Genomic DNA, 15,360 nt, shown 5'->3' on the forward strand with positions numbered 1-15,360 from the left:
AATGGAAAAATTATCCCTCTGTGGCTATTTCAGACTTCCTCTTTCAATCTGTTGTTTTCCTAACATTTTTGATATTCCTTCTTTGATTTTCAGCCTTCCTGGTAACCCAGTTTAAAAAAACAAAAAGACTCTTCCCCTTTGGGGAAGTAATGAATTGTTTATCGAGTTATTCTTATTTATCTTACTCCTGATTATATCATGCTGCAATCACAATCTAGGTAAATTCTACAGTCTCCAAATGTTTTGTGTGAAGGGATGCTCTGATTTAATTCATGAACTGCTTTCTTAATAGGAAAGGTTCTAGTTTCAATAAAAAGTACTTGCTCTACTGACACAGGAGGAAAGGCAATGACAAGCAAAAAGCTGGGGTGTTGGAGGGGTGGGGCCATGGCATAATGGCACACCACTCTTCTCCTCTAGCATGACAGAAATAATGAATCTCTCTCTCTTTTTCTTTCGTCTTTCCTGATACACAATAATGAATTTTACCCAAGAACCAAGGAAGGAGAATCTTTAATTGTAAACTGTGTCCCTCTGGTAGATAAAAGGACACATTAAATATTAGAAACACAAAGGAAGCATTTTAATAGTTTTACCACCTCCAATGTGCCTAAGATAAAGAAAACATCTGAGAAAATAAACAGACAAAAAGCCTTAAAGAATACAGACCAGAACAAAATTAAAAATTAAGTTGACCAGAGAGCCTGATTTATAAGAAAATGTGTAAATGTGTAAACTAAATATATTCTTTGTAATCAGGTGATAAATATGATGAGACATTATAATTACAAATCATTTTCAGTCAAATACAACTTTAACATACCACATTATAATACAAATCAAGTTCTCTAACTTTCCTTAATCACTTAAGTTAGTCAATCCTTTCATTCATTCATGAAGAACAATTTTAAATTACTTACTTTCAACATCTGATGCTGCACATTCAATGCACTGTATCTACTATTGGAATCTTGCTGAAAATTGAAAACAAAATAGTTAACACAAAGATAAAACAAATCTGGCGCTTTTGCTAAATACAGCTTAAAATTCTTACTACACAGAAGAATTTCATTTATTTCACTTGTGTAAGCTAAAATGAATTCTACACTAGAACTAAGATGTCTCTCAGGCCATCTCTTTATATAATAGCAGAAATAAAGTTTTAACATTCCCAGAAGTTTGCTAGATTTTAGTAATGAAAAAGAGAACATGGAATCATAAAATAGGAGCTTGGCAGGGCCCTTGGAGATGCTTTACTCCTTCTCATACTTAGAGGAACAACTGAGGCCCAGATGTATGAAGAAACTTGTCCTGGGACACAGTACTGCATATACATAATAATACAGTGTGCCCAACTGCTCCAAGGGAAAATGGGGCTAAATAAACCAACAAGGACCAGGTCTCAGAAACTTAGCATGGCTTAGGGGAGGGGAGAGAAAAGCGGCTTTCCTCCCCTGAGCTGCAGTGGGTACCAAATTCTATTATACTTATGTTACTTTACCCCAGTGAGATTCCATTTCACGGAGTAAAATACAGATGGAAAAGGAACAGGCCAAAGGCAAGTATTTCCTTTGGTAGCAGAGCCAAGACTAAAGCTTGAGCCTGAGCCTATGGCTGAATTCTTCTGTGTACCAGCAGTAGTAGACGATCACTGTGTCCCAGGGGAACAACTTCACACGTGGGCCTCACACATTTCCGCAGTCCTAGGCAGCCATACCCAGTCGGTATACATGACCCCTGAAGGTTTTCTCTCCCCACACTGTGTTGTCCTTACGTGCCATCCCCCTTGCTTATCCCAGGGCCAGCACAAATTCACCCTCAATCACTGCTTTTTCAATTTTTCTCAAATTCCAAAATGAACTGCGTTTTTGCTTTATCACTTCATTTTATTGCTTTACTAGTTTGATTTATAAGAAAATTACATTATAAAATGTGCAACACAGTGTTGGTTAAGACTTTTAAAAGCAAGTAAGAGTTTAAAGCTAATAGCTTCCCAGCTATCCAAGGAACTGACTCTTCTCAGTTTTATCACCCCCAAAATGCCCGTTTTATTCAATTAATGCTTACGTGGTTATTTTTAGAGTAAGAGAAAGACTTGCTTTTCTCCAGTTAATTTGAACTTAAATTTTATTTAAAGCCAGAATCATTATTAATTCATTCATTCCACAAGTGTTTTTGAATGATGACTCTAGACCATTTAGGTACCGTGTCAGATGTTACACAGTGATGTCTGTGTAAGTAGCAGTAAGTGCAAAGGCAAACCAAAATATCTATTATATTCTATAACAAAGAGAGACTATAAACAAATGGACAAATAAATGAATAAAAACAATCTACTCTTTACTGTTAAAACATTAAGGCTATTCACAATTTATCGCTATCATCAATATTATGATAAGCAAAGGGAGGTTTTAAAAGAAAAAAATTTAAAGTCTTAGTTTTGGAATATTTTGGTAGCAAAAAAAAAAAATGTACGAGGTGTGATAAAAAAATATGGTGAATGCTGCTGCTGAGTACCCATCCAACAGAAAGGCAGGGATCTTCAGTACAGAAAGTGGTGCATCGAACCTTAGTAACAGTGTGTGACAAGTTGCAACTTGTTCAGTGCAGTCGGGTGTGAGCTACAGTTGAGAGAAGGTGTGTTTTAAAGTGTACTATAAATCATCCTCCATCATGACAATGCTCCGTGTCATACATCACTTCTGGTACTGTAATTTCTGTCAAATAAAAAACATTACAGTGTATCCTCACCCACCTTATTCACAGGGTCTGGCACCTTGCGACTTCTGGCTCGTCCCCAAAGTCAAAATGATTCAGGACATTGAGGCAGCCACGATAGCACAACTAAAGATACTCATGAAAAAGGACTTCCAGAACTGCTTCAGAAAGTGGCAAGATCAATGAGGTAAGTGTGTTCGACGCGAGGGGGAGTATTTTGAGGGGGATTAGTGGCAATGTGTCTTTTACTGTAGTCTTTTTTTTAAATTTAAACATTTACCACATTGTTTGATCACACCTTGTACTTCAGTCCACAATCCTCAATCCTAATGATCAACAGAGTAAAACATTTTACGATATTCCCCTCTCCTCCAACTTTCATGGAAAAAAAAATAAGGAAAAAGAAAACTTACCCTTCCTTTATTTAGTGTTTCTTGTGCTTCTAACTTATAAACAAGAAAATCTAGAAAATACAAAATGGAGAAAATAGAGTGTAGGAATTCATTGTGAATTTTTTAAACATCTGAAAGCATAAAGTTCACTTTACTCAGACTTACAAAAAATGTTCTAAGTTTCAATCTACTTGGTGACTTATGTATACTTGATTTTACCTCCTAATATTTTAGAAACAATTGAAAAAAAACTATTATATAATTTTCCTCTTTATCTAAGAGGTGTAAATCTTGCATCAACAAAATCCACATTATAACCAATCGATTAAAAGGGCATTTAAAATGTGCACTCTGTGATTAACTCCCTTGAAATTAAAGGAGAAAAAAACAAAAACAAAAACATCAAGCACTTACTAAAGACAGAGATGATTTATTACTATCCACTAGATGGCACACTAAAGTCATTCAGGACCTGAAAAGAGACTTCAAGCTATTTAAACCATCCTGAATGCTCTTAAAGCTTCATTGTCCACTAGATGGCTCTATAAAATCACTGTGTATTTGAAGACAAGGAAATGCCAAATCCTATCAAAGCATTTTAATGATGTTAAACTTCTATTCTTCTCAGAGTTAAGCCAAGTGTCAGTAAAACGTTCTAACCCATAATGCTCTCCCCTATTCTTCTTCCTTTTACCTACTGAGTTAATTAGACAGAACACCTAAGTATAAAGATTTATCACAAAATATAAATAAATAAAAATATAAATGCAGATAACTTTAAATTACACCCTGTATAAAGCTTAAGCTTTATACAAAAATTCTGATAAAAATCATACCATTGCCTAATACCTATGCTAAATGATAATTTTTCAAATTGAATCCATCGGCTGTCCAATAAAAGCCTTCACTAGGTATTTGTGGATATTTGTGGACAAAAACTCCAGGTATTAGTTAACATATATGTATAACATTTAGATGAAAAGCTGTTTATTTCTGAAATACTATGTGTAACCAATATACGACTACCTCATGGAAACACAAACTGAATGAAAGATTCTAAATCCAGTCTCAAGCAGGAGTTACCTTATTACACAACACATAGCATATTGCTTGACATCTTTCTCTGTCTGCCTACAAAACTGACTTTGGGTGGTTAATTTGAGAAATTTCTTAGCAAAAAAGTAGTAAAGCAAATACACGATGCTTCAAAGAAGAGTCTTAAAAAAAACACAAATTACATTATTTATTTACCTTCCTTTGCTTTCTTATGTTCAAGTCTTTCTTTTTGCAAGGATTTCTCTAATCTTGATCTGTGTTCATACACAACTGGAAAAAAAAAAAAGAGTTAAAATTTTGTCTTCAAAGAATTAGAAATTCTAAAATAAAATTAACATTGATTTTCAAAACAGGAGGAAATCAGTGTCTTTTCATAATTAAAAGAAAAATGTATGTATTTATAAGTTCCACATTCTGGCTAAAAAAAATGACAATAATCTACATAATTGTCAGCGGACCCCTTTACAGAACCAATACTCTGGAACAGGGTCCCACCTTCTTTGCCAGCTCCTTTTCCTTCTCCTGTTTCTTAAAGGACAGCGTCTCTGTGAGGTTCAATGTCTCTTTCTGGGCAACCACGTCCACTCTAATGACTTCAACCACCACCTTGCATGGCGTTTACCCCACATCTGTATTCCTGGCTCCTGCCTCTCTCTAGGCACTAGAAGAGTACTTCCTAAAACCTACTGGCTGTTTCCACCTAGCAACTATCCCATAAATACTGCCAAGTCAACACGACCTGAATCTGAATTAAGGCTGCACGTGTCAGTGAGGAAACCTCAGCAGCATACCACCTGAATGAAAGAGGATGTGCATTTCCCCACAGCAAGGAAAACAGATGAGAGAGCCAGAGAAATGTGGAGGGGACCGCATTCCAACGGACCTACAGAAGTGCCCGCAAACGAACAAGTCAGGTTTCCATCTGCCATGGCCAGAAGGAACCAATGGCAGAGTGATGTCTGCCATACTGTAAGAGCTTCCTGTACTTTCTCAACAATCACTACTTACTCAGTCTACTCCGAAAAAGCCAGAGTTGCCTGGTGAGTGGGCAAGGACGAGCAGATGTGTTAGGGGGAAACAGGGAGAAGCAGCCTTCTGCATTAGAGGCTTCACATCTACAGCAAATGAAACTACAAAAGACGGAGGAGCTTTACCTCTGAATGAATAAAATATGTATTATTACACTGGACTAGACCAGACATGATACTTACTAAACTAAAACTGTTTCAGTTATTGAAAGGATTTTTAATTGAATAAATTTGACAGGTAACCTTGTATAAGTTTAAGGTAGACACCTTACTACTTTGACACATTTATATATCATGGTATGATTGTCCATGTAAGCAATATTTATCACATTACATGATTATAACACAAGAAAGATTTTTTGTTGTTGTTTTAAATCTGAGAGAAGCTAAGAAGCAACCAAGGCTGTCCTAGATTTTATTCAGAGACAAACAACATACCCCCACAGAGCGGTTTAAACAGGCAGTGAGGGGAAAGGAGGAGAAAACAAAATAAATTTCTGATGTACCCTTTTAATCTTGTTTGTTCAGCATTATGGTCACACATGATCTCATTCCCTGGCAAGCTAGGCCAAATCTGTCATCTGGTTCTTTTACCAGTCCTAGCTCCCCACTACTGCCCAAGATACAATTTAATCATCAATCACTGACTGACCATGCAGAGCTTATACAACTGTCCAACACTATCGCCAGTCCCAAGTTTCCATAGTCACAGGAATTCCCCTCCCCATACCTGCAACAACCCCTGGTGGCAGAAGGGATTCCCTGCCCCGCTTCCCTCCCTTTCCTCATCGTCACAGCGGCCAGTTACCAGCTACTGCTGTTCAACTTCCAATATGGTCACCATCTCGTGGGTCCTCCACTTTCCCACACTGCATCTCTTTGTCTTGTCATCCTGTATAAACCTTCTATTCCCAGGGCTCTATCTACAACTACCATAGTCCCTGCCTCTATTCTCACATTTGCTAACATCTCTGTCCACAACTCCCAAATTCCAGCCACCACCCAAACTGGTAGGTGTCATCCCTGACAGCATCCCTGACAGCATCTATCCTCTCATCCTCAGCCTCCCACTAGTCATCACAATAATATCTGCTCCAATCCCTTTCTCCTCCTGGGTTCCCATTCTATTCATCAGATGACTCCCCCACTCAGTGCTATTATTATAAAGGAATCCAATACAACTCCACATTTACTTAGCACCTGTTGTTTACCTGGCACCACATTATCAATAGAAATGCAAAATGAACAGACATGGGCCTTGGCCTCAAGGTCAGATCTAAATGAGAAACAGGTTTTGTAAAGCATCAGCGCTAAATAGCTTTGGCATAATAAAAGTACATCTAAGCCCAAGGAAGACATGGATGAGCTCCGGATGAGAGAGGTAAGGAAACTTCCCAGAGGCAGTGTTCTCGTGGCTGGCTTTGAGAGGGAAGAGCAATTTGGTAGACAGGACACCACAGAAGGCACTTCTGGAAGACATCACAGGGACAAAGGCACTGAGCTGTGAAACTGGACTGAGGGTAGTTGTATTCTTAAAAGCTTGGTTACAAGTCCATTGTTGAAATAATCACATTTATTTAAACATATCCGTGTGGTATTTAAGTCCCTCAGCCAATTTCTAAAAACCTATTAAAACCAAGAGATTCTGTGGATTGGTTCTAACAGTACCATCTTGAATGATGTTTTGGAACGAAGCAGGGAACACAAAGTTTAGCACTATTTTACAACCACAGTGATGCCAAGCCCTGAACTGCGTGCTCGTTGTCTGTGAGAATTTCAGTCAGGTGGGGGAAACTTACAGGGAAATCAATAAATTACAATGCTATCATGATGTAACAGAAGCAAGAACGAGATGCCAAGGAACACATAAGCTCCCCAGCTAGAAGGGAAAACACCCCCTCACCTCCAATCCTCTAGCCAAAGCTCCCACTGTCTGGGTAGAAGGTCGTCACAAGACTATAAACAAGCTAGTTAAAAGGGAATCTTGGTGCAATAATTGGACATAGTACAGACGATTTCAACGAGCAAAGTGCATCACTTTCAAACAAAGGAACAAGCAAAGTAGTCAAGATCTTGCTCCAATGGAAATGAAGTGACAGCAGCGCGTCCTGAGTCTAGGGGGCCTCTCTGGATGTCAAGACCATTAAGGGAAAACAATTCCAGCCTAGAAACACCCATGATTTAAAACAAAAACAAAAACTAAAACACCTGCAACAGAGTCAGAAGACGTATACTAGGCAACTGCTCACCACTCATCCCCAGCCACCTCAGACTCTAAATACCAAACATTATTGTGAAAAGGTAGGGATAGAAGGGAAAAGTTGCCTCTACAAATTACAGTCTTTAATAACATACAGCAGCAATCACTGTAAACTCACTGTTGCGAACTCAACGTGGTATGGGACTCGGTAATCAGGTAATGACTATCTTGGGAAGCAGAAAACTCATCAGTGTGATTTCCCGATCAATAAGAGTGGAGCGTCCAGTAGATCACACCAAGTAGAGAGGGAGCATGGGGGATGGGGTGAGGGCCACTGAGTGTAGGAGGGTGGGAGATAGTGCTCCATTCTTTTTTTCTCCTCTTCCCTCCAACGCAGTGAGGAAGACAATGTGCCAACAGCTGGTCCGCGGGACCTATTTATCATACTGAATCACACAACAGTCTTTGACAGTTTTACGCTCAATGGGAATTTACACTTTCAGCATATGAATGGCAATGTGTCTCAAGAGCCAGGAGATCCTAGGATACACAGTTATAAACTTTCATAAATCACCTGAATAGATGCTATATGACATCCACAAAGAGGCGAACATGTTTGTGGATTACAGTCCAAATGCAAAGGTCTTGAGAAATCTGAGACATATTCATGAAAACATAAAATGGCATCACTAAGAGCAAGAGCTAAGGCAAGAAGAATGTGGTTTTGCAAATGCAGTAGGAAAAAAAAGATGTGGTCAACAGGAATAGAGGATATATGTAAGACACCATGAGGTAATTGTCCTATTAATATGATCTTACTCAGCACTGGTGAAGCCATTATTATAGCATCAGCTTCTAGTCCTGATGTAATATAACTTAAGAACATAGAAATAATTTGAGAGTTGGAGACGATCCCCAAGGGGGAAGGTGAAAAAGCAGCAGTGACTGGTGGAGAGTTAAAGTGCAGTTCTTCATTAGGGTCAGAAAAAAGAAAATAAACTGAAAAGGAGCCCTAAATTAAAGACTGAGGAAACCATATTAGGTAAAGGAATGTCAGAGTGAAAAATTAATCCTTGGAATTGGAAATTCTAGAAAGAAGGAGAGAGGGAAAGAGGCAGGCAGTAATATGATGGCTGAGAGCACAGACTCTGGCGTCTGAGTTCAAATCCGAGATCCACTCCTTAAAGGGCAAATTGCTGAACCACGTTGTACTTGTTTCCTTATACGGACAAATAATAATACTTATCTCTTTGGGTGGATGGCAGGGTTAAATGAGTTAATATATGTCAAATGCTTAGAACACTGCCTGGAACAGAGTAAACACTAGAAAATACTAAAATATTTTTTCACCTATCTACTGTGGTGACAAAGTACCAGAGAAGCAAATCAGGTGAGTCCTTTCAACCTGACAAAGTTTTACAATAAAGTAAAAAAACATGTGTGTATGTGTGTGTGTGTATTCAAAAGTTCAAAAAGGTGTAAGATCTTGATTTCAGTTTGCTTTTACTAAAAACAAAACAAAACAAATAAAAAAACACCTTTAAAAAAAAGCAAATATCGATTCCAATAGTTTAATAAACCGTATAAACCAATATTTTCATAAAAATTCAAGGACAGTAAAACAGACCAGATAGAATCTTTGTGTCCTTGTAGCTCTTCTAGATAATTTCCTTATCAATTAAACACACACACACACATACACCCACGCTACCCTTAATTCTTTTAAAAATTCATTCTCCAAGCTTTTGAGCTAGTGATTTTTCTAGATAGGCTTACTGTTTCGCTTAGAAAACGGATTGCTAATCAATCCTTGTCACCTATCTCTATTTTTCTATTTATACTCTGAAGTCAAGGGCATCAGTCAAGATGAACTAATACTGCTAGAACCTTTGTAACAAAAAAAAACAAAACATAATGAACATTCTCATAGCACCAAACAAAGTTAAGGAAAAATAAGTACACAAATAATGGTTCAAAATCAGCATTCAAGATCTTTAATGCAGAATAACACTCTAACAGGAATAGGATTGGAATCACAAAAACTCATGAGAAAAGGAGGAAAATCTGTAACACTCATCATCTCTCCTGCTTACTGAAAAGGACTTTAATATTTTCCATGAAGTCGAGAATGGAAAGCAGCTTTATTCCACCTTAAATCACTCGAGAGTTTAAAAAGATGTCAGCTTCCTATTGCAATTTTTCCATTTTAACTTTGACTTTCATCTGAAAGTCACAAGAGAAATTAGCTGTATGCATCCACTTTTAGGCAAAATACATATCCATGACATTTCAGGGCAAACTGCTCCAATTCAGAATTAGAAAGCAACACTAAAATTAGACAGAAAACATTGCTAAGTGTTTTAACACCTTAAAGCAAGAGAGGGCAATGTTTCTTTGGCAGAAGCAACAGCCCATGTAATTTTGCTTTCGTCCTGACAATAACATAAAGTTTTATCTTTATTAAAAATAAACAAACAAAACAGAGGCTTGCTATGAAAGCCACACAACTCAACTTGTGAAAATATTAAGATTTGCAAGTACCTTTATCATTTTACATATAGTAAAAATTTTTTTTTTCAAGTTTATTGGGGTGACAATTGTGAGTAAAATTACATAGATTTCAGATGTACAATTCTGTATTACATCATCTATAAATCCCATTGTGTGTTCACCACCCAGAGTCAGTTCTCCTTCCATCACCATATATTTGATCCCCTTTACCCTCATCTCCCACCCCCCACCCCCCTTACCCTCTGGTAACCACTAAACTATTGTCTGTGTCTATGAGTTTTTGTTTCTCATTTGTTTGTCTTGTTCTTTTGTTGTTTTTGGTTTATATACCACATATCAGTGAAATCACATGGCTCTCTGCTTTTTCTGTCTTATTTCGCTCAGCATCATACTCTTTTTTTTTTATTAAATTTATTGGGGTGACAATTGTTAGTAAAATTACATAGATTTCAGGTGTACAATTCTGTATTACATCATCTATAAATCCCATTGTGTGTTCATCACCCAGAGTCAGTTCTCCTTCCATCACCATATATTCGATCCCCCTTACCCTCATCTCCCACCCCCCACCCCCCACCCCCCGCCCCCCTTACCCTCTGGCAACCACTAAACTATTGTCTGTGTCTATGAGTTTCTGTTTCTCATTTGTTTGTCTTGTTCTTTTGTTGTTTTTGGTTTATATACCACATATCAGTGAAATCACATGGTTCTCTGCTTTTTCTGTAGTAAAATTAAAATGAACAAATTTGTGCTTTGGATAATTGTGGATGAAGACTTTTAAAAGTATGCAGGATAGCAAGGCAGATAAACTGAAATCAATCTAGTTCCCAGAACACAGTACTTTTGAGGTTTGTTTTGTTTTGGTATTTATGCCTAAAATCATAGACATTTAATATAGTCTTTAAAAACAGTTTTTGGTTGTGGTTCTAACTCATCAGAAGTGGGGTGAAGGCCAGTCATTTACCCACCCCCTCCTCTGTAGAAAGAGTTGGTCACTAGCATGAAGACAACATCATAGATACAGTTTTCTAATTATCTTTCCTTCCTGCTTTCATAATTTTACCTTATAAGAAGTCTGAGAGAGAATACAGGAAATCTCTTTAGAAAACAACCCATATCAAACAACTAAGTAGAAGAAAACAGAAGGGGAACAAAGAATAGCATTTTGCGGACCTCCCTGGATCCTTCCACCAGCCCCTGTGTGTTGGCAGGGCTTCCCTAAGGCTTTGTCTTCAGTGTTTCCCCCGACTCTTTCAACAAAGTCTCCTAGAATTGTGCATATATCTTCATAACCTCTCATAGATAACTCCTAAACCGTTACATCCAGCTTTCACTTCTCACTCCATCCCAGTTGTACATCTTCCAGTACAATTCAACCTTTCCAGTCCGCTTGACAATTTATAGCTGAATTTAATTATTAATTAACCTTTTTTATGGTTGGCTCCCTCTACTAAATTACATATTCTTGTTCCAAGCCTGGGGGCAAAACCTTCCAATGGCTGCTCATTACTAAGTGAAACCCACAGCCCTCTCAAGGCTTCCCCTGTTTGTTCATCCTGCTCCAGCCACAGCAGCCTCCTTGTTATTCCCTGAACAAGCCAGGCACACTTTCACTTCAGCACCATCCCGGTGCTTCCACTGCTCCTTTTCTAGGTACCTCCACAACCAGCTCCCCAACTTCCTTCAGATCTTTACTAAAAAGATACCTACTCACCAAGTCCTTTCCTGGACAACCTATCTAAAATTGCAACCTGCTTCCCACCCACCCTCAACACTTCCAGTCTCCATTCCTACTTGATTTTTCTCCTTAGCACTTACCACTCTACAATATTTTTTTACTTATTTGTCTTATTTATTGCCTTTCTAACCCACTAGAAGATAAGCTCAGTCATGCAAGAATTTCTGGTTTGTTTTATTTTACTATTGTATCCCTGGTAAACTGATTGCAAGCATTCAATAGATAATGAATGAATGAATGAATGAGTGAATGAACAAACCAATGAACGAACCGTATGTGCTTTGAAGGCTGGGATTGGCTATCTCCCTTTTCCTTTTCTTCTATATCCCAAACCCTGACTATCACTTCAGTCCCAAGCCCCTAGTTACTATTATCTAGTGGTATTCAATACTTGTTAAACAAATGAGTGTTTTTAGAAACTGTTTCATTCTTTTCCTCATTTGCCTGCCACCCTTTATGTCCTAGCATTTTTAAACCAAATTTCCACATTGTTGGCTCATTAGTACTCACATATTTCAGAGAATAAACAGATAACAGACTAGAGATTAAATATAAATTTATCTGTTGATGTGTATTTATTTAGGCTCATAAGATTAGCATTCGTTAAATCATAGCCCTGAAATATAGATGCTTTCAGAATGCTGAGAGAAAAAAGAACAGTCTGATAAGGTATTTTTCTACCACATGGCAACTAAAGTTTTTTTTTCCCCTTTACTGCACAATAAAGTTCCTATAATAGCTCACACAAGTGTCTATTTTTAAGTTTTCTATGCATATACTTGACAAAGTCATTTAAATGGAAATTTTAACCATGATTTGAATTGGTGCTTAACTGCCTTTTCTAATTTGGATAAACTATACCTAGGCTTTCCCTCATGACAACATCTAATTGAGATTTGGCTTTTTCAAACAAGTGTTATATTAGCTGACTTAAGTCATGTTTCTATATGAGTCTTCTTTTTGGCATTCTTTCAAGCAGTGAGCCACTAATAATCATTATTATTAGGTAAAATCTATTCACTCCTCATGAAAGGCTTTTTCTCTTAGCTGCTCAGAGCTATCATATTACAGCCTAGCAGTGCTCCAGGCACCTTGGGAGACACTAAAGTGTAAGATTTACTCTTATAAAAAGCATATAATCAATAAATTCAGGTTCTGAGAAGAGGCTAAGACAGGTAAAACAGTAAGAAGACAATCAGAGATCACCAAAGGTTAGGTGAGCAGGGATGATACAGTGACCTGCTGAGTCGGCAGATTTCTAAACATAAGCTCTTTGTAAGCTGAGAGGAAAAATATTCTCCTGTCCCATAAAAGTGCTGCATTCTACAAAGCAAAAATTACATGTAAATATATATATATATATATATATATATATATATATATATATATATATATATATATATATATATATATATAGTGTTCATACACACACACATATATATATTAGAAACTGAAGGACTCACAGTAATAGAAGGAAAAGTTATTCTAAAATCAGATGTATATAAATAGACCCTATACAGTACTGTTCTTCTAATCCAGCAGTCAGACTTCAGCAGGACAGATCACAGTGTTTCGGGAAATACGCATGCGAGAAAGAGGGTTAGGTTTCTGGTCACCCAAAATTGATGCAAGGAGGTATAAGAATGCCCTTGAGATAAGCTAAAATATGCAAAAGTGCATTGTTTTTATAATGGGACTATGAATTTATACCTGTGCTTTTCAAAATGGGTTACTTGAATCAAACCTAAAACATTTAATTCTCATGAGTTACCTAATAATGCCAACAAAGAGGAAACCACCTAAAATACAGTACTCGAGTATTAACTGCTAAGAGGTTTTTACATTGTAGAAGCCCATACCCAGAGACTACCCACCACCAAGGGCAGAATGAGCGGGGCTACAACTGGCTTCTCCCTCAGATCAACTTCAGATCAACACAGCAGTCCACAAGCAGCCCCATATTCATCCAAACTCCCAATGGCAAGATTTCACTTCAGAATGTGAAAATATGCATCATATCTTGCAACAGGTCTCATAAAAACCTGGCTTATGAAAAAGATACTGTGTAAGATCTCTTACGCATTGCATCCTGAATATTTCACTCAACAAATCAAACAATATTCATTGAGCACTTTACTGTGCACCAAGCATTGCTCTCATATTCAGGAATAACATCGTGAGCACAACAGCGGAAAAATCTCTCTACCTTTGGGGAGTCCATATTGCAGCAGAGTGATCTAATGGATAATAAGCTTAATAATGTACTAGAAGTTACTGAGTGCCATGGGGGGAAAGGCAGCAGGGCATGAGATTGGAGGTGTAGGAAGGATGGGTCAGCCTTCATTTTTAAACAGTGTAGTCAAGGCAGGACTCACTGAGAAGACATCTGAGCCAACACTTGAAAAACGTGAGAGTGGTACCACAGACACCTGGGGAAACCATTCCTACTAGAGGGAACAGGCCAGACAAAAGACCGGAGTGTGAGCATACCTGGAATGGCCTAAGAACAGCAGGAGGCTAGTGCTGCTGAGGCAGAACAGCCTGGAAGGTCAAAGGTGAAGGTGGAGAAGGGGGCGGATTGCAATGGGCCTCCTAGAAGCCAGTGAACATGGCTTTTACTCTGAGAGAAATGGGGAGCCACTGGAGTGTTCTAAGAAGGAACATGTGATGTTGACTTAAGAGTTTAAAATAATGACCACTCTGACAGCACTGTGCAAGAAGCAGGAAAACTAATTAGCAGCAGGCTTCTGCAGAAATCCAAGCCTGAGGTAATGATAGAAGACAGCCAGTCTTCTGCAAGCTGTGGCACACACTGCATTTATGTCCAAGACAAAACCAGTTCATGTTATCAGCTATGACATGGAAGGTCTCCTAGGGAATAGGTTTGTGAGGAAGATCAGGAATAAGCACCTGCTGATGGCAGAGTAATATTCTTAGCCTGCAGGAGTCAAGATAGACTCCCAGAGGTCACATTTGTGTGGATGTTAAAAGATGACAATGAAGGAAGGACAGAGAACAATCTGGACTGCGTGGAGAGAACATGCGAGAGCCCTGGGGCAGAAACAAAACAAGCTGTTTGTGGTGTCCCTCACACTTCCCTGAATAACCTGGAGGGCTTGTTCACATCACAGACTCCTAGGCCCCAACCCGAATCTACTCAATCCGAGTTTCCAGGGAACAGGCCTGATCATCTGAATATTTAGCAAGTGGGTCCCACTTGCTCCCTATGAACTTTTACAGGAGAGTTCTGGAAACACTGTGTTCAGCTAGGGTTGTTAGGTAGGTGGGCAATCAGGGTGGGGAAAGAATGAATGAGATAGGGCTGCAACTGACTTGATCAGGTCTACATGGTTGTGAAAAATAACTTTATGGGTAGAGTAGACGATAGAGGAAAGAATCTGAGAGTAGAGGCTGATGGATTAGTTAGGAGGTCACTGCAGTAACCTGAAGACTGAACTTCCATACTGCCCAGATACAAGATAATATCAGTTTTGCCAGTAACACTATCCAGTAAAAATAGTTCATTATTTTTTCCAGCTGGATGTACAAAATTTTTGGAAAGTGCAAAAGAATGGGAAGTGAAAAAGGATATGAGTAGGCACTTAAATATATCCTAATGGCAATGAAATATACGAAAAAGTGGTCAATTAGTCACTAGGGAAATCAAACTAAATCATAATGCAGTACCAATATTCTTCCATCAAAATGGCTAAAGTA

General features: G+C 38.2%; 1 protein-coding gene across 6 annotated transcripts in view; it reads right to left on the reverse strand.

The window, feature by feature from the left end:
• GOLIM4 (golgi integral membrane protein 4) overlaps positions 1-15,360 on the reverse strand; it is a 67,489-nt gene that overhangs the window by 19,853 nt on the left and 32,276 nt on the right. For all 6 annotated transcript variants that reach the window (XM_074327474.1, XM_074327471.1, XM_074327465.1 and 3 more), the window contains exons 2-4: positions 4,362-4,436; positions 3,132-3,181; positions 921-974 (exon numbers count right to left, since the gene is read on the reverse strand). In XM_074327474.1, coding sequence (XP_074183575.1) covers positions 921-974; positions 3,132-3,181; positions 4,362-4,436 — 179 coding nt within the window. The remainder of the gene's footprint in view (positions 1-920; positions 975-3,131; positions 3,182-4,361; positions 4,437-15,360) is intronic.

This window comes from Rhinolophus sinicus, linkage group LG01 (assembly GCF_036562045.2).
Source record: "Rhinolophus sinicus isolate RSC01 linkage group LG01, ASM3656204v1, whole genome shotgun sequence".
Taxonomy (NCBI): domain Eukaryota; kingdom Metazoa; phylum Chordata; class Mammalia; order Chiroptera; family Rhinolophidae; genus Rhinolophus; species Rhinolophus sinicus.